General features: G+C 39.0%; 2 protein-coding genes and 1 non-coding gene across 5 annotated transcripts; 1 reads left to right on the top strand and 2 right to left on the bottom strand.

The window, feature by feature from the left end:
- Window positions 1-11,918: 11,918 nt before the first annotated feature.
- TRNAC-GCA (transfer RNA cysteine (anticodon GCA)) lies at window positions 11,919-11,990 on the bottom strand. The gene has a single exon. It is a non-coding gene; the product is annotated as a tRNA-Cys (tRNA).
- Window positions 11,991-12,212: 222 nt separating this feature from the next.
- LOC131164140 (uncharacterized) lies at window positions 12,213-13,578 on the top strand. Its single transcript, XM_058121125.1, has 2 exons — window positions 12,213-12,672; window positions 12,969-13,578. The coding sequence occupies exons 1-2, from the start codon at window positions 12,501-12,503 to the stop codon at window positions 13,487-13,489; spliced, it is 693 nt and encodes a 230-aa protein (XP_057977108.1). The 5' UTR covers window positions 12,213-12,500; the 3' UTR covers window positions 13,490-13,578.
- Window positions 13,579-15,866: 2,288 nt separating this feature from the next.
- On the bottom strand, window positions 15,867-19,360 carry LOC131164217 (NAC domain-containing protein 71-like). Of its 3 annotated transcripts, none has more exons than XM_058121237.1 (5): window positions 18,588-19,360; window positions 18,290-18,477; window positions 17,294-17,571; window positions 16,832-17,152; window positions 15,867-16,703 (listed from the first exon to the last, which is right to left on the bottom strand). In XM_058121237.1, exons 2-5 carry the CDS (start codon window positions 18,444-18,446, stop codon window positions 16,422-16,424), a joined length of 1,038 nt encoding a protein of 345 aa, XP_057977220.1. In that variant the 5' UTR covers window positions 18,447-18,477; window positions 18,588-19,360; the 3' UTR covers window positions 15,867-16,421. The 3 variants fall into 3 exon arrangements, with proteins under 3 accessions (XP_057977220.1, XP_057977221.1, XP_057977222.1); XM_058121238.1 differs by having other exon boundaries at window positions 16,889-17,152; XM_058121239.1 differs by having other exon boundaries at window positions 15,956-16,376; window positions 16,466-16,703; window positions 18,290-18,676.
- Between the last annotated feature and the right edge of the window lie 1,360 nt (window positions 19,361-20,720).

Here is a 20,720-nt window from a genome sequence, read left to right as displayed (position 1 = left end):
CATTGGTACAAAGTGAGCATATTTTGTCAACTTGTCCATGATTACCCAAATAGAATTTTGCCCATGAAGCGTTGGCGGTAATCTAGTTACAAAGTCCATGGAAATGTGCTCCCATTTGCACACTAGAATAGGCAAAGAATGCAATGGCCCTGCTAGCTTTTGATGTTCACCTTTCACCTGCTGACACATCAGACACTGCTCCACGAACCGGGCAATCTCCCTCTTCATACCACTCCACCAGAAGGACTCGCGCAAATCCCGATACATCTTCGTACTACCCGGATGTATCGTATACAAAGAACGATGTGCTTTCTCCAAAATCGTCCTTTTGATCTCATCATCGTTTGGAACACACAACCTACTCATAAACCTCAACACACCTCTTTCAGAGATGTTAAAATCCATAGCCAATCCCTGTTGTACTTTCTCTACAGTCTCAACCAACTCCGCATCCCTAGCATGTGCGGCTTTAATACGCTCAAACAAAGTCGGTTGGATCACCAAGCTAGCAATGAAAGCCTGATAATCACCAACCACCAATTCTACGCCAAAGCTTTCTAGATCCCTTCTGATATGATGCTGAGCTATAAGTGTAGGCACAACCGCATGCTCTGACTTCCGACTCAATGCATCAGCTACCACATTAGCTTTCCCCGAGTGATATCTGATCGTGCAATCGTAGTCCTTGATCAACTTTAGCCACAGCCTTTGCCTCATATTCAGCTCCTTCTGTGTGACAAAGTACCTAAGGCTTTTGTGGTCAGTGAAAATATCACACTGAACGTCGTACAGGTAGTGTCGCCAGATCTTCAATGCATAAACTACAGCGGCCAATTCCAGATCATGCGTAGGGTAACTCTTCTTGTATTCCTTAAGTTGCCGAGAAACATAAGCAATTACCTTACCCTATTGCATAAGCATGCATCCCAAACCCTACAGGGACGCGTCGCTATAGATCACAAAACTGCCATCGCCCAAAGGAATGGTCAATACAAGAGTAGTAACCAGTCGGTGCTTCAACTTAAGAAAGAATTGCTCGCAATAACTAGTCCATTCAAACTTCACCCCCTTTCTGGTCAATCGTGTCAGAGGTCTAGACAATTTAGAGAAACGCTTTACGAACCGATTATAGTAACCTGCCAGTCCCACAAAACTTCGAACCTCCTGCACACTCTTTGGTTTTGTCCACTCAACCATAACTTCAATCTTGCTAGGATCAACTGAGATGCTGCCCTTAGACACCACATGGCCTAAGAACACGACCTGATTCAACCAGAATTCACACTTCTTCAGCTTAGCATACAACTTTCTCTCTCTCAGAATCTGTAGTACCAACCTCAAATGGTCTTCATGCTCTTCCAGACTCCTCGAGTAAACCAGAATGTCATCGATAAACACCACTACGAACTGGTCTAGGTACTTATGGAAAACCCTGTTCATCAGATCCATGAACACTGCTGGGGCATTGGTCAAACCAAACGGCATAACCAAGAACTCACAGTGGCCATATTTGGTTCGAAAAACAGTCTTTGCTATATCCTCAAATCTAACCCTTCACCTAATGATACCTTGACCGTAGGTCGATCTTCGAAAAGACCTGCGTTCCCTACAACTGGTCAAAGAGATCATCAATACGGGGCAACGGGTAATGGTTCTTCACAGTCACCTTGTTAATCTCACAATAATCAATGCACATACGCATCAATCCATCCTTCTTCTTCACAAACAAAACTGGAGCTCCCTAGGGCAAAACACTCGGTTGAATAAAAACCTAATCCAATAGTTCCTGCAATTGATCCTTCAACTCTCGAAGTTCTGCCGGAGCCATCCAGTACGGAGCTTTATAGATCGGTGCCTTGCCAGATAGCAACTCTATCATAAACTCCACCTCAAGATCTGGAGGTAAACCAGGTAAATCGTCAGGAAACATATCCAAAAACTCGTTGACTACCCGAATTTCCTCAAGTCTCAACTCATCCCATGGCGGTTCCTTCACGCAAGCTAGGTACCCTTGACATCTATCCAAGAGTAGCCTCCTCGCCTGTAATGCTGATAGATACTGTGGCGTCAAATGCACACAAGATCCTATGAACTCGTACTCTTGCTCCCCAGGAGGTTTGAACACTACTACCTTCCTACAAAAATCAATCACCGCAAAACTAGAGAACAACCAATCCATCCCCAGTATGATGTCAAAACCATACATGTCGTATACTACAAGATTTGCTAGTAGCAGTCTTCCCTGAATTACAACTAGGCAGTATGTAACGTCCCTCAATTTCTTAACATAAAATATCACATACTAAATAAAATGGTCAACCCGAACCCGTGGGTAGCGGGGACACCTGTCATACACAGCGGAAAACCTAGCAGCAGTACACATAAAATCTCAAACATCCAGTCATAAAATATAATACCAGAGCATTCTATACATCCTCACATACATCCAAATATCTCTAGGGTCAAACACAAAATAACTCTGACACTATTACAAAATCTTACCCTTCTCACAGGGTAATCTCACTAGCTCAACGGCGGCCCTGACCCGCCAGTCTCTCAGGAGCTCCTGAAAAATTAATTAAGTTTGGGGGTGAGACACTTCTCAGTAAGGGAAAATAAACTAAATAGAGCTGTGTGGCAACATGAATATTTAATGCATTTGTACGTATACAGTACATTTCATAATTCTATAAACATAATCATATCGTACTGGGTAAACATATATTTTCACATCTGTTAACAAATCATATCATATATAAAGTCATCTGTTATAACTGTAGTACTGAAAACAAACCCAGGATGACTAGCTAGCTGGTGTCATGTATTACCCCCCATGACGGGTTGTGCAGCCCGAAGGCGGGACCCGACAATGGCTGGCCGACCACTGCCGAATCAAATATGTCTGTAAGTACGATGAGCCCGCCACACCCTGGTCCGGACTGCCAGGTGGACGTCCACACTCTACTGAAAGCCACATCGACTATCCATCTCCCATCCCCTCGTGGGACGGTAGCACTAATAAGGCCTCGTGCCAAAATGAACCCATAGCTATGGTACCGAGCTCCTGGTCTGAACTAAACTAACATCCTGGTTGTGAAAACATATAATACATGATCATACGTAACATCATTACGGCCTCGTGCCGAAAACATAGATACGGCCTCGTGCCGAAAATATAAATACGTGGCCTCGCGCCAATAACATAAATACGGCCTCGTGCCGATAACATAAATACGGCCTCGTGCCGATAACATAAATACGGCCTCGTGCCGATAACATAAATATATGGCCTCGCGCCAAAAACATAAATACGGCCTCGTGCCGACAACATAAATATATGGCCTCGCGCCAAAATTGTTTCAAGTATATATATACTGAAAATACCTCATTTATCACACAATCGTCAAAACCATCACAACATAACTCATATTTTCACAAATTCCTGAAATCATGCTTGGTTCGTAAAATCTTTCACATCATAATACATTTCACATAAAATAATATTCATGCCACACATATGCTGTTAAAAGTCATACTTCATATTCTAAAAACGTGAATTATTTATATCTCATACATACATATACATTTTAATCATCATAGGAGTATTTTCCCAATCGTACATTTCATGCTTAATACACAATATAACATATGCTTTTCTGAAAATAAATTTACTCATAATCAATAATAATTTGTATGAAAAATTACTGCTTTAGTTTATTCCCTTACCTGACTATTGAGAAATTCCTTAGGACCCAAAATTTCACGCCCTTGGCGCCCGAAATATAATTCCTGCAATTTACAGTTTCCCCCGATTAATTAATTTATTTCTCCACAATAATACTCATCTAGCTTCCCTAGGCTCCAAATACCTCAAATTAATATTTAAACTATTATTTAATATCCCTACTTAATTTTTTCAAATTTTGCCTGCGGGTCCCAAAATTATACCTGCGGCGCTCACCCGAACCCTAAATTTCAGAAATCTTACTTCAGTCTCAGATGCTTAATATTTTAGCATTTTTAAATTAATGCTAATTAATTAAAAATAAGCCCCTTAATAATCGCCGCACCCCAAATTTGGAGTTTTGGCCCGACACCCCCACGAGAATTCCGTCCCACTAGACTTGTAGAGAATCATCCCTAGATTCTCGTGGTGGTATCCGTTCGTTAATTGGGCTTATATTTTACAAGAAATTAAAGAAAAAGGGGGAAATGTCTTACCCCAGGGAATATGCCTACGCCGCTCCTACCACCGATCCGCTCCAGTAGAAATGACGGCAGCAACGAATGGAGTCTAGTGGTATTTCCGAATTTTCGATCGGGCGAAAATCCGTCACGAAATCGAAGAGAGAGGGAGAGAGAACGTGAGGAGAGAGAGAAGGTTCCTGAGAGTTCCTGCACGCAGGAAAAAGAAAAGAAAAGAAAAGAAGAAGAAGAAGAAGAAGAAGAAGAAGAAGAAGAAGAAAAAGGTGGGGGGGGGGGTCAAGTGTTATAATAATAATAATAATAATAATAATAATAATAATATATTTAATTAATATTAATAATAATATATTTTATTAATAAAATAAAAATAAATTTTAATTAATTATTTTCTTTTTCTTTTTCTTTTAAAATCTGATTAATTAATTAATAATATATTTTTTTAATTTTTTTTAATTTTTTAATTTTTTTAATTATAATTATAATTTTTTTTTTTTTTTTTGGAAATCAATCCGCTAATCTTTTATATATCTTTTTGGGATTCTTACACAGTATCCTAACAACTTACTACAAATCATTACACTCCCAGTTGGCGTAGCCATAGAAAACCTCTCATCCATAGCTCGGGTTTCAACCCCAAACAACCTCACAAAACTAGTAAATATAAACGAATAGGTTGCTCCCGAATCAAATAAAACAATAGCTCTATTCGAAAGTAGTAACATGGTACCTGTCACCATATTCCTAGCGTGTTCCGCATCTGATGGAGTAAGTGAATATACCCTCGCAAGAGTCGCGGTTGCCTGGTAGTTCCCCTGAGGCATCTGATTACTTCCACGGTTCTGGCTCTGTGCAGGCGTATCTCTCCTCAGTGCCTGACAGCTTTGTGACATGTGACCCAGCTTGCCACAGTTGTAGCAATTAGCCCAGAACGACTGACATTCGCCATCGTGCCTTTTACGGCATTTGGCGCACGGTGCGGAGGATGGATCCCCCTGATAACTCTACTGCTCGGCGTTCTGCTGATAACCTGAACTGTAGTTCTTCTTCTTCTTCCACTATCCCTGCCGAGGACTAGTCTGAGAACCAGAAGATACCAACATTTTCCCCTGATCTTACACCACCTCATCTCCCCGAAGGTCGGTCTCAACTATGGTGGCTTTATCCACCAAAACAGAGAACTCACGGATCTGCAGCATCCCCACAAGACAAGCGGATGTCTTTCCTCAGACCTCTCTCGAAGCTCCGAGCCTTCTCGTACTTATTCGAGACCAAGTACGGTGCAAACTGAGATAACTCAAAAAATATGGCAGCAAACCTCTACACCGTCAGAGTTCCCTGCGTCAGGCCCTAGAACTCATCGACCTTTGCATCCCGATTGGAGACCAGGAAGTATCTCTCGAAAAATACCTCCTTGAAGTAGCCCCACGTCATACCAGATGGACCAGCTCTCTGCCTCTCAAGCAAACTCACCGCAGTCCACCAACGCCCTGCCTCCTTAGTCAGCTAGAAGGTAGCGTACAAGACCTTCTGCCTCTTAGTGCAGTGGAGGGCCTCCAAAATCCTTTTGGTCTTCTCGACCCAGTCCTCTGCCACAATTGTATCAGGTCCTCTTGTAAATGTTGGAGGGTGCATGCATGTGAACCTCTCGATGGTACACCTTGCATCGATAGGAGAGCATTCGCATCTCCTAACACTCCGCTCGATCTCTCGAATAACCTGCTTCGCCAAACCACGAGACACAGAAGGAGACTCATCGCTCGTTGTCTTCTCGGAGCCACTCTCCAAGTTATTTTCCTTGGGCTCCATTATGAAAATAGAATAGGAATCGGTTAAAATTCCTATATCATACACAGTTAACACAATCATTAGAACTAATCATGTCAACCACTACTCTCACGGCCTAGGTCTGTCCTACCACACCGACATGAAAATCATCAATGGTTTGTCGTGATCTTTTTGAGATCGTCATTCTAGGAAGAACATAGAACACTGCCAACGACTTCCTGTCTAGCAACAACACAAACCTCGACCTACTCTACCCATTTCTACATTCTATACTTTGGTATGTACACGTAAATACACCTAACCAAGTCTACAAGACCTAGCAACCTGGTTAGCTCTGACACCAAGTTGTCATGCCCCAAACCCGCAGATGGGTCCCAAGTGTGAATATAGTAACCTAACATGTCTCTGTATCAATTAAAACATACATGATACAATACCAAACGAGGGTCCGACCCCGTGGGGTACACGGATGCCCGTACAATCATAAACATACACATTCATACTCATCAGATACATAGCGGAATACGGTCTTTCTATACATGTATAGTACCATACCAGAGTCTATACAAAGCGAGGCTATACATTCCCATAACTACAAAACATACTCCGGGTGTCTACAAAAACCATTCTGACGACCCGGATACAAAAACTCGTACCTAACAGGCACTAGTAGTAGCTAACGACACCCCTGCTTCTAGATGCTAGGATGCTAATTATGGCTACCTGAAGGACTTGAAAAACATTTGTACGTACATTCGGGGTGAGACACCTCTCAGTAAGGAAGAAAGCAGGTTATATCAATGTGTGGCATACCAGTGTTATTTTACGTAAAACATAACACCATATAATACGATACAATTCGAAAATATTTCCATACAGTTCCATACAGTTCCAGTATTTTCACAAATCCATTCCAATACATACGATACCCAAAACATACGGTCAGTGTTGTCACACTAATATGCAACTATTCTATGAAACCCGAAGCTTCACAGCGATTACATTGCCAATACGGTGTAGCTCACACTAATACGTAACTACTCTATGAAACCCGAAGCTTCACAGCGATTACATTGCCAATACAGTGTAGCTCACACCCCTCGGTGACCAGCCGAAACGTACATGGTGATATTTCATACCCTCGGATATAGAGCAGGACACTCTCGCCCACAATTTTGACACTGGTATATGGCGCAGCGTATGGTAATTAGCCGCCACATAGCTGTTTTGGCGTACGGTAATTAGCTACCCCTAGCCGATTTCACTAAACCTGGAATCATTTTGAAACTCATGTTTCTATACTCATCAGCATACGGTAATTAGCCGCCATATAGTTGTTTTACAAAATACGTGGAATAATTACATACAACCATACATTCCACACTTATTTGGTTTACGGCAAATCATATCGTTTTCCAATTCAAGTATACAGTTTATACAAATATGGATGACAGTCATCTCAATAATACAATTTAAGCAAAACAAACAGTTTTCCAAACAAAGTAGAAATGATACCTGAAATTCACAAATTTTTTCGAAAACTGTAACCCAAAAATCCCGTATTTTACCCAATAGATTTTCCCAAATAATTTATCAAAACATACATACGATCGTAGCCTACAAGCTTATCGATCCCGATTTCAAAAAGTAACTGATATAAACTGAATCCCCTCACCTTAACCCAAATTCCAATTAGGAACTCTACGGTCCCCAAAACTATGAACCGAGACTCCAAAACCTACAAACCACAATACAATACATGCTTACAATCCGTACTACTATACATATTCTGAAACAGAAACAAAAACCGAGCCTTACCTCGATTTTGGCCTGAAACCCGAAACTGCTCGAAACGAGATTCCAATCCTCTAGAAATGTAGAGAATCCTTCGCCAATCCTCGTAGTAACGTTCGATTTATGAATCAGGCGATGAACAGTGAAGAAATCAAGAGAGAGAGAGAGAGAGAGATGGGTTTTCTTAACCCCAAAGCAACCCCAAAGATCTTTTAAAGACCTTTGACTCGGGTGGATTCGTCGACGAGATGACATCTTCGTCGATGAGTTCACAGGGTTTCTCATCAACGAGACGATAGTTTTGTTGACGAGCCGAATATTTCCAATTTTCCTGAACCTCTCGGCACTCCCTCGTCAACGAGCCTCTGAATTTCGTCGATGAGGATCCTTTAGCCTTCGTCGACGAATAATGACCTCGTCGACGAAGTCTGCACAATTTCCTTTTTACCCCTCTCCTAAATAATTTAATCCAATTATCACGAATCGGGTTCTTACATTACCGCTCCATACTTCTTCTGGTAAACTATAGTCCAATGGTACTGATGGATACCTGTTAATCAAATAAGCTGTTGTGTTGATTGCTTTTACAAAAACATCTTTGGTAAGCTTGACTACATACATATGCTTTTGGATTTTTATGTCAACGTTATGTTCATCCACTCGGCTATGCCGCTGTGCTAAGGCATACCTGGCATAGTTCTTTCCATTCTGATAACATGCTTATAGCAAAATTTCTTGAACTTGGTGTCATCATACTCACCACCGTTATTAGTTCTTAGCTTCTTGATTTTCAAATCAATTTCATTTTCTACCATTACTTTCCAAATCTTAAAAGCATAAAAAACAATATATTTATATTTTAGAAAGTAAACCCATACCTTCTGAAAATGATCGTCAATAAATGTCACGAAGTAATGCTTCTCACTTGTGGATGAAATGGTCATTGGTTCCCATACATCTGAATGGACTAGCTCAAGTCTCTCCTTCTTTGGGGTACTGGTGTTCATCTAAAAACTGACCCTCATCTGTTTCCTAAATATGCAATCCTCACATATGTCAATCTTCACCGACTGTAAATCACTCAACTTTCCCTTTGAATGCATCATCCTGAGTCCCTTCTCACTCAGCTGTCCGAGTTGTTGATGTCATATGTTGCTAGCATCATTTCCTATAGCAACTGTAATAGACATGCATGCATTAAAAGTTACATAAAGAGTACCACTTTTCTTACCTCGTGCAATCGTCAATGCACCCTTCGAAATTTTTCATTCATCACCAATGAAAGTTGTGTCATATCCTTCATCTTCTAGTTGACAAATCAAGATCAAGTTCTTCCTCAGGTATGGAATATATCTTACATCTCTCAACTTCCATAATGACCTATTCATCTTGATCTTCACTGTCCCCTTGCCGGCAATGTCGCAAGGTTGATCATTGCCAAGGTATACTTTACCGAAATCACCTGGTGGATACTCCTCTAGGCAATCTATACTGCAAGTGGCATGGAATGAAGCTCCATAGTCTAACACTCAAGACTCCCTTTTGCTTTCCAAAGAGCAGATCAACATATCATCATTTTCTAAAGCAACATTTACTTCTGTCTTTACCTTCGTCTCATATTTTTTCTTCGGACCTTTGCACTAGTTCATGTAATGACTAGTTTTTCTACAGTTCCAACACTCACTATTTTTTATGCCCTAAGAACCTGTGTCTTGATAACTTTTGAGATTTCTAGATTTAGACCGCCTGGGCCTAGATCTGCCGCGGTTGTTTGATCGTTCATGCTTGTTTCCTCTACCTCGACTTTCCATGTTCAAGGCTAAACTCGAAGTGGAACCATGGTTTGACTGCATTCTGATTTCTTCCGTCAAAATCATGCTGACAACCTCATCGTATACTAGCTTTGATTTCCCCGTGGAGCTACTGATTGTAGTAACAACACCATTCTAACTTTTGGGCAATTGACTAAGAATCAGTAGAGCACGAATCTTGCTATCAAATGTAATTCCGACTGAAGTGAGTTGGTCCAACAACTCGTTGAAACTATTCACATGCCTGCTAAAACTTTTACCTGTAGGCATGGACATAGTAAATAACCTTTTCATAAGACGTACCTTATTAGCTGTTGACGGCTGCTCGTACATATTAGAAAGCGCATCCATTAGAGACTTGGTGGATGATATATGCTTGATATTAAATGCTACAGACTTTGACAACGTCATTTTGATAGTTTCGAGAGCTTTCTGGTCAAGCAACTCCCACTCGTCCTTGTTCATAGATGCTGGCTTATCCTTCAATGGTAAGTGCAACTCCTTCCCATACAAGTAATCTTTAATATGCATCTTCCAGAAACTGAAATTTTTGCCGTTAAACATCTCTATCTTTGAGCTCTTTTTATTTGACATCTCGATTCTCTAATTTAGATATGGAGTTAGCTCAAATGGATAGCACGGTTGGATCCGTAATGGTCAAAAACCTTAGAAATGGTTTAATTCGTTCAAAAAACGGACTCGAAACGGCTTCAAAAAATCGGGTCAAACTTTCAGTCAAAATTAGTCAACTATAACGGAATATTCCTGACGGCGTCATTGACGCCGTTAACAGATGCCGTCTGTTAACGTGGTAGGAGTCTGGGGTCCACTGCTGATGTGGTGCTGACGTGGCACTTTGGGCCCACTTGTTGGCAGATTCTATGGGTTCCACTGTTGACGTGGCAGTTGACGTAGCGGCTGACGAGGTGCTAATGCGGCGTTGTCAGGGGCCCGCTAACGTGGACAGTTGGTCAGGCCGGGTATTGATCTAGGTCGGGTATGGTTCGGGTCTAGAGCAATTACTAGGTCGAGGTGGCTGGTTGAGGAAGACGCGTGGAGCGCATACGGGCGCGTGAGGACACGGTTGACTCTAGCGAGGCACGTGTGGTGTCGCCTGGGCTCCTTTTGAGCTCCAGTTTGCACCGTTGGTTTTGTCTCAACGAGATGAATGTGATGGTGGCCTCAAAATTCAATTTTGAGCCACTGGACAGAGCTCTGTTTTCTCAAATCTGGCTTTTCTACTCCAAACCAGGCTCTAATACCACTTTTTACAAGCGTCAGAAAATTGAGAGACACCAGAAATTTATGTGGTTCGGTTTAAATCGACCTACGTCCACGAAGTACACCACAATTCACTGTACAACCAGAAAAAATACAATCTCTCAAAGACAGCTCTCTCTCTCTCTCTCTCTCTCTCTCTCTCTCTCTCTCTCTCTCTCTCTTCTCTCTTCCTCACTCCTCTACACTCTCTCCTTCCTCTCTGTGTATTACCTCTCAATAGCTTCTCTATTTATAGATAGCTAGAGTAAATCACAATAAATAAAATTTACGAATTACATTCATCTACAATTAATATCCGCGGATTACAGCTACGCGGATGCGTCTCCAGCTTGCAGATCACAACTCACACGTCTTCTGACTCCAGCTACACAACAGTTTTGTCATTTGGGTTTGATGTTTTAAAGTATTTTTCTTAGTTTTTGAGAGGAAATATTTCATTGTTTTTTTTTTTAATAAATAAGAAAAATACTTTGAAATTAGTTTTGTCATTTGGGTTTGACTTTTTAAAGTACTTTTCTTGGTTTTTGAGAGTAAAAATTGCATTGTTTTTGCTTTTATAACTAAGAAAAATACTTTGAAAAAAGTTTGTCATGTTTTGAAGTACTTCTCTTGGTTTTTGAGAGTCAAAATTGCATAGTTTTTGCTTTTATAATTAAGAAAAATACTTTAAACATATATATGGGTCAATAGAGAGAGTATGTGTGTGATTTAAAAAACTTTAACACTAAAAATTAACAAATTTTTGGGATCTATCAGCCAAATAAATAGCATTTTTTTATGGTTATTTTCCCCAACCAGGGGAAAAAGAAATTGTAAATGACTAAATGTTTAAGGATTAGCATCGTTGGTGTGAAAGACAAATTTAAATTATAAATAGAAAGGGCAATTCCAGGTTGCAGAGAAATGAAATGAGGTATGACTGGAAAAGAAAAAGAACATAAAGTAATAATGGGGAATTGCTCCACATAAGCAAGTCTGAAAGACGGATCACCATGGGAACAAAGTATATTAAAAAGAATACAAACAACATGTGATTGGAGAAGGGCCCAACCGGGTTCGAACCGGTGACCTCTTGATCTGCAGTCAAATGCTCTACCACTGAGCTATGAACCCCATGCTTTGGGAAATTAAAAGTATTATCATAAAAGAAAAAATTGTAGCCCTAGATTCATACTATTTCTAAAATCTCATCCGAACTGAAAAATTGGAACTTCAAAAATTAAGCCCTCACAGTTAATATTTCTGGGAGTGAACTGCAATTTTGTCAAACTTCAGGAACATAATTTAACCTTATATTTTCTATATAGTTTAGGATTTTTAGCCTATTAGCATACTTATGAGAAGCCCAGGATGCTAGATTGATATGGGTTGGCTGGCTTTCCTATAAATGAACTTTCCAACCAAATAATTGAAGCTGCAGTCATGGGTGATGGGAAGCCTTAGCATTTTGCCCTCACTGGACCACAAGAAAAGGGACAAAATCATTGGGTCAATAGAGAAGGACTGACGATAAGACCTTTTAAAATTTTAAAAAAATATAAAAAATGAAGAAGAAAATGGGGTGAGATTTGCAAGGATGGTAGTGAATTTGAGCCTTGAGGGGGGAGGTTTAGGCATCTGCAGATGGCTTCTTGTCTTTCAAACTGCGTAATCCAGAGGTGCAAGAGAAGCCCCAGGAGCTTCTTTGATTGGAACATAGGCAGGCCAAACATTGATGCAAGGCCACAGCCCAAGTACCATGATATTCATCATCTCCCCTTCTCACCTTCTCTTGTCAGCCAAACATTCTTAAGGGGTACTCTCTCTCTCTCTCTCTCTCTCTCACACACACACACACACACACACACACACACACACATACACAGAGGAACACATGACACAATTTCTTTCTTGTGTGTGTGTCAGTTTTTTGAAACGATGCACTATATATTTATAATATATGGTATGTACATTGTTGGTGCAACCATTAACAGCATTTGTTTCTTTCAAAATTTGTGTTGGGCACTGTAAATTCAACATGGTATGCATGTAGTTCCAACTCATCAATCAAATGGTACCACTGGTGCTCAGTTTTGGGGTGTTCATGAGCAGGAAGAGAACTCAGATGCTGCTATAGAGCCACCATCGATGGATTTAGCGCGACTTCATTTCACAATCAGTGTGACTTCAAGGGGCCTTGCGTGATCATCGGATACACAAATAAGTCCTTCAAGTTTGGAGCATTTAACCCTGAAGGCTATCGAAGCACCGATGATTATTATGACACTTTTGATGCATTTTTGTTCTATTGGACACACAATGATCAAAGTGAACCTATCAATTTACCTAAAGTTGGTGGTAGTGGTGCGGCTCTTTTTGATTATGCTCGGGGTGGACCGCAGTTTGGGGCTGATGGGCTACTCATTGGGCCCCCGCTAGCACCAGTTATGGGTGGATTTTCTGGGCCTGATACAAATTCGGGTGTCGGTGATTTGAGGCAAGCTAAATCTAGACTGGGATTGTCTTATGCCAAAAGGGAAGATGGGAAGGAGTCCATCTTTGGTGATGAATTCAGGGCCACTCTTCAAGAAGTGCAAGTCTTTTGTAGTCCTGAAATTGCAAGCTTGTACTAGAATGCATAGGCATAGTAACTTTTAGCTTACAGAAACCAACTGTAAAGAGCAAAATGTTCTGAATATATATATATACCCCTGCTTTAATATTTATAGTGCATCAAACATCTTTTGGTACACCAGCATTAGTGCCACAGATTTCATTTTCTTAGTTCTCTCTCTTTCTCTCTCTCTCTCTCTCTCTCTCTCTCTCACCTGATATGTCCCATTTATCCTAAATTATGCAAGTACTTGCTTAATAAGGTACAATGACATTCCCACTTTTGCAAACTACATCTGTAATCCATCATCTGTGATACAGACATCCTGCTATCATTTTCAATCAGAGCAAGTGGAGCACAACTGAGAAAAAGATCTGTTAAATTATCAATTTTGTTTGTTTACTTGAGAATGTAAAGGTTCCCTGTTCTTGTTCTTAATCTGCTGGTCAAGAAGTAGGTCTAATGGGTGATTTAGTAGAGTGGGGGAATCTAGTGTGAAGAATATTAGTTGGTGCTGCAGGGGAAAAAAAGAAAAAAAAAAAAAGAAGGTTTGGACTGGGGCCTTTCTAAAAAGTCATTTAAAGTTCCATTAGTGCAGTCTCTTTATCCAGATTCTTGCCAAAGGGAGAAACGAGGAAAGAACAATTCAAAAAAATCGGCAAAGAGAATTATGCACTTCTTGTATCCTCAATGTTAGGTGCTTTTTGCTGTCTTCGTCGAGCAGCTGCTTCGCATTTCTTGCCTTCTATGCGATTACTCTGTAACTGCTAGCAAAAAAGAGTAACAGTTTTGTTCTTTCATGGATAGTTCATCCAAGATTTGACATATGTTTTAGAGGTGAATTTTTTGAAGAGTGAACTAGAATATCTGCAATAATATTCCTACTTTATTTTACCTTTTTTTATTTGGTGAAGGTAAAAGGTGTTAATCTGTCATCTCCTGCTAAATTTCCGTGTCTACAAGCAGTGCAATTGTCTGCAAGTAGTTATACTTTTGAGTTTCCCTCAAACACAACCTCAAATATAGAAGCAAAACTTGAGTAACTATTTCAAATTATACTCGTTTTTTTGCTAAGCTACTGCTAAGTCTACTGGAGTAAATACAAATTTTTAAATCAGTGTGACCGCAGGTCTGTTCACTGCATCACATTTAGTGCCAAAATAGTAGTCCACAGTCAAAATGTTTTATGTAATCAGTTGTAACTGGCCTTTGAGTTGCTTTATTGTTACTTTGAGAAGTATTCCGTTCTTTCTTTCCCTTCTTTTTTTCCATTAGTGAAACACCATTCTGGAAGAGCTAAAATTCTAATCTTGTGACAAGAACTACTGACCAAGGGATGCAGGCCTCCCAAAAGGCAATGGAGGTGTACAAAGGTTTCCTTAGGCCAGATGGAGATTGATCCTTGAGTGCAAAGGTAGAAGGGAGCTTGAATCCAAGACCCACCCATCAAGCAAGGACAAAAGTTGGCCTTAGTGATTCGGTAGTGCTGTGCTCAACGGATAAAAGTCACTCTAGGGTTACAGGCTGCAGCAACACTCATATTAAATGGGCATATAGGGAATGGGATCTAGTTCAGTTTTCAGTGTGAAAACCTTTGGAAGAAAAAAAGAGCTTAACCATTTCCTAGCAACACAAGGCAGGCTAGAAAGGCGAGAGGAGCTATAGTAGCTACCTAAAACCAAGTCATTCTTCCTAGAATGCTTGCTAGCATGTGAGATAAGACTGGAGCCAAGGCCAAGGCTAGGAACTCCATCAGTAGGACCAATTTACCTTCCCCGACTTATTCCATTCAACTTACCTTCCTAGTTCCTATGCCACTTGGTTTCCTCTTTAAATTTTATTCTAAAACCAATTTTCAATGGGGAGAAGTTATGAGATAAGGAAATCAACTCTGATATCAATGTCCAACACTAGTACCTCATTAAATCTTGATATACATTGTTGGCTTACAACCTAATAGCTTAAGCTTTTAGGTAAAGTGGTATTCTTAACATGGTATCAGAGCTGATTACCAGGAGGTTCTGAGTTCTAGTCTTGTTACCCACGTTTATTCTATGGTGTTTAAAAATAATTATTGTATTCCCTATCATAGGTATTATTTATTGTGCGTTTATCTCTCCACGTCCTGTCGGGCTGCACGTGCAGGGGAGTGTTAAAGCTTGATATACATTGTTAGCTCACAACTTAATAGCTTGAACTTTTAGGTAAAGTGATAATCTAACATACCCCATACAACAAATTAACCATATTAACCATCTATAAACAAAGTCAACAAACAAATGCTAATGCCTGTTATGCAACTGCCCTCCCCAAGACAACCAAAGTGTACAGAGTAGGCATGCCCTTGCACATAACATAAACTAGAAACTGCTTTAGGGGAATTCAAAAGTTGCTCCACAAAAGAAGATTACTGCAGTACATAGTTATCCATTAAGCAGAATACTCTGGTTTACAAAAACTTGCATATAAGACGGTGAATAGCTTCTATGCAAAAAATTATTTTGTAAGACAGAAGGATAGACAATACTGATTCCCAGCGCAATGGATAAAAGTGATTGTCACTGGGGATTCTTTTCTTTTACTGCCTAGATACATAAACAAGAAACCCATACCACACTTTGTTACTAAACCAAGTCCCATACCAGATATAAAAAGGATTTCTGTGGTAAAGACTTATTACATAGGAACTCCGTAGTTTTCCCTCCAAGAACAAACATTAAAAGGCGTTGTCTCAGAGCCCCATTTTTGACGATCTACTACAAAATAAACTGATCAGAGAAGTCTCAAAGCTAGACAGACCCATCACAGCACCACCACCAAATTGTCATCCTGCAACCAAAGTTCCCCCAAAACCCCATATTCACTTGCTTGTCTGCAAATATCAGTTTGGTTCCAAGTTTCAAACACTGCATTAAAGAAAGAATGAGCTACAATGTTCATTCCTTTTTTCCTTAGAAAGGTTCTGGATTTCTCAGAGAATTTATATGCTCATAACCTTCCTGTGGTATATCCTCATTTCCACACCAATCAAAGAAGTTTGGATGCCATTGGTATGGTGACATGCAGCCAATTCTTCTAAAATCACCAGCAGACTCAACTTCCTCTGTAAAATTTGAGCATGATGAATTGGATGAGATTTCTCTGTAAAAATAAGGTTTCCATGCAGTCCCTGAATATGGAAACTCACACTGCTGAAAGATTTCAGATATGGTTTCTTGTCCTTGTGTGTATTCCTGCAGTATGCGAAGGAAAATGTTTCAGAAAAGCAATTCCAATATACCTAGGCACAAGATAGCAATATTTCAGTCCTCGAAGTTTTCTTTACATTTTTTTTTTTTTTTTGATACTTTTTTGAGAATACCTTTGAGGAATCAAGAATTAGATCAGGCGAGACCCAAAGATTTGCAGGATCAGTCACCTTTGAAGCTGGATCATATTTTGTGATTGGAGCAAACTCATATGGAGCAGTGATAGGACTTGTATAGTAGTTGTCACTGTGTGTGTAGCTTGATGGAGAAGGAACTTCACTAGAGATGCTCAAAGGCTCATTGGAGTTCACAGTTGAGCTGAAGTCCCCATTGCTTGGACTGCCCTCAACTCTCTTGGCTTTTGATTCTCCATGACAATCACCTTTATGAGCATTGTCATTCTTTTTGACAATGCGGCATAAAACAAAGGCTCCCTATATAGGGAATTTTCATACCAATTTTAGTAAATCATTTAAGCTGTAAGAATGCAAACTCCCTATTGAAAGAATGTCAATAACCCATATACTTTAAAACAATACAAGCAAAAGAATGAAGAGCTAGATTATTGAATTTGCCTGAAAATTAGTTGATGCTTGAGAAGAATCATCACAGAGGCGATACTCATGCATGACCCAGTCTGTTCGATCCCCTAAAGGAGCTCGTCCACGATAGAAAACAAGGGTCTTACGATACCCAATCACCGAAGATTGGGAAAGTACTTTCCTGTCTTTTCCAGTAGCTTTCCAATAGCCAACTTTGGTGGCTCTATTTGTGCGTGAGCCATTTGGGTACTTCCGATCACGGGGACAGAAAAAAAACCATTCCATGTCTCGATTTGGAAGGAATGATTTGTCTGTAATCACATACTACATATCAGATGGCTAAAACTTTCCCAAAAATGAAATCAAATTAAAAGAACAAAAGAAATAATTAAAGTGACCAAAAAAAGGCTGCTGTACAATTAGGACTGCTTTTTTTTTTTTTGCAAGATATTTTTATATATTAAAAAAAAAAAAAAGGTGGGGAAGAGGGAGTAAGCTGACTGGACTGTCTTCAAAAGGGCAAATAAAAATTGAAAAAATAAAAATAAAACGACAGATAGGTAACCCACAGAGAAAGAATTTTAGTGAGTGTCCTAAAAAACTAAAGAAAGAGAAGAAGAAAACAATAAACATATAAACAAAATGTACTTTACAACAATGAAATTCCCTGTTTGATCTACTGTTGAACTGCTAAAGCCACAATACCATTTCCAGCCAGTTGTATAATCTAGGTTTAGAGGATTTCAATGCACGAGGGAAATTGTCTTGCATCAGTTGTAATGAAATTTTAGAAATAAGCAGTCATCAATGAAATTTTAGAAATTAGCAGTCATCAACACAACTGATATTGAAAATCTAAATCACTGACATTTGATGAAATCCTAAACTTGATACCATACCATCAATTCAAATGATGGATTATGTACTTAACATGGGTTCATGTGACCTTAAAAGAATCATGTTGGAAATCTGGTTAAAGTAGTGAGTTTATCCTGAAACAAATGTCTGAAAGATTGGTCTGAGAATTACCTGGCAACTCCCAAGGATCAAACTTGTACAGATCAATTACAGGGATTACTTCAAGCTCAATCTCCAGCCCCTCAACTTTTCTTTTCAGGTAATATCCCAACAGTTCTTCATCCGTCGGGTGGAACCGAAATCCAGGCGGCAAAGATGCCCCACCCATTAGTCCACCACTGTGCTAATTAACTGAACCTCTAAAAAATAGCCAAAGAAAGAAAAAAATTGGGGAAGAAGGAACAGAGACCAGAAGTAGTAAAATTTAGGGGATGAATTGGAACTTTAGGCCTAAGTGCCAATACTGTACCTATTGAAAATGTGGAAGATCCAAAAATAAAAGCTTTTATCTACGATGGACTTCTTCTCAAGAATTGAATAGCAAGTCGACAGGATGCTCCCCTGGAACAACAGGATCATTTTCTGAAAAGGTGAAACTTTCTTATGACGAAAAGAATTCCCCCCACCCGCCCCCCTTAAATTCAGATCCCAAATGATAATTAGTATGAAAACTCTAAATTTTTGTCAAGAGCCAGATGCCGAAATGGATTGAATCCCACAAAACCAGCTTGTTCTTAATTATCCCAACACGAAAACCAGCAAGAACCCCTCCCAAAACTGATCAGAACTTTCAAATATGGTATCTTTTGCAGTACCCAGAAGCCAAAACCATTCAAAAACCACTTCAAAATAGAAATTATTAAGTGGGCGTGTTTATAATTTATGACCCAGATAAAAAAAATTCTGATGAACGACTTGTACAGTGAAAGAGAGAGCAGTAAGAATGGAAAGAGCAACTATGGGCAGGTAGAGTAAACACACAGGGATGTGGAGAGGGCTATATATAGAATTCGGAGAGAAAACTCTCACAGGATCAAACACAAACACCGAAAGGGCGAGATTGCTTGTCTGAAGCGAGCCCAAAATTCCAAAGCTGAGGCCCTACAAAACCCAAACCAGTTCACACATGAAAACAGGAGTTGGCGCCAAATGGATCTGTGACCGTTAATTGAAGGCACTGATTCAGCGTTCTATGAATTTTCTCCCTGGTCGTGTAGACATGTACCTTGAGTGACGAGTCCATTCTCCTTCCACATCATCCTGAGTCGGACAAAACACTTTTCTTTTCTTTTATTGCATAGGCCGTGGCCCGTTCTCCAATAAAAGTGCTCCGAAAGTGCTTCCTCAGTTCTTCATTTTTATTTTTATTTTAGTTGTTAGGAGAGTTTTCTTTAATTCTTTCCTTTAATTATTTTTTATTTTTTATTTTATACTTTACTTAAATATTATAGCATTATTTCAAGTTGAAAAATTATAATGCTTAAACTTTGAAGTTAATTTTTTTTAAATTACTTATTAAATAAATTTTATCGTAGCATTTGAAACTTTTGAAATGATCAAATACATCTAAAATCAATTCTCTTTGTTTCCATCACAACCAGAAATTTTTCTTAGTTCACAATAAAAAAATGTACTTTTACGAGACTCTTTGCTAATATCATAAGTTTTATAATCAAATATAAAAGTTTATCGGTGAGATGATAGTATCCAAAAAATTTGAACCACTCAAATTAACCGATTGAAATGACATCGCATATCTTATTTCACTTAAATACAACAACACTATCAGAATTGAAAAGTTATAATTCTTGGTACTCGAATTCTAACGTTTAATTATAAAAAAAAACTTAAATGGATCAACTAAGTAGTCTTTACGGCACTACTTGAAACTTTTGGTATCATCAAACGCACCTCAAGTCCAATTAATTTTTTTGATCCGACATCAGATGATGGAGCCAATGAAACTTCTTACTTCCCATTAAGTGGGACCAACTAATGTGAATTTGCAAAAGAAATCACTCATAGATTATTTATGGAATTCCTAACTTTTTATATGCTATATGAAAGAGAGAGAGAGAAAAAAAAAAAAAACGGAAAGAAAGTTGCATTGGGCTTTCTAATGCTGGTGGGTTGTTTGATTAGGATCAAATGCTTATGTCATATAGATTTCATTACACTGTTTATTTTTCTTGAGCAAGATATATATATATATATATATATATATATATATATATATATATTTTCATTTCCCAAATGCTTACTAATCTAAGCAGTCAAATTCTTGAAAGCTGAGAAAATTAACTCTTTTTTTTTTCCAATATATAAAAAATCAAGTTAGTATTCCTACCATTTTAAGGAAAATGAGATTGATTTAGCGTATAAATGAGTTTGTGCAGTGAAGAAACTTTTAGGAAGAAGGATTTTCGATATAATTAATTATATTATAGTTCTCATGCTAAAGTTATACTTTTTTTCCCAAACAAGGAAGTATTTTTCTTTTTAAAAAATGGGGTAGAAAGCTTCGATTTCAAGCTTCATGACAACCTTTTCTAAAGAAACAATAAAAAAGAAAAAAAAACTAATTAACTTAACAATAGATGGG

The sequence above is a fragment of the Malania oleifera genome, chromosome 9 (genome assembly GCF_029873635.1).
Source record: "Malania oleifera isolate guangnan ecotype guangnan chromosome 9, ASM2987363v1, whole genome shotgun sequence".
NCBI classification, from domain to species: Eukaryota; Viridiplantae; Streptophyta; class Magnoliopsida; order Santalales; family Ximeniaceae; genus Malania; species Malania oleifera.
Note: the sequence above shows the minus strand (reverse complement) of the source record. Positions and strands in the feature narration are given on the sequence as shown.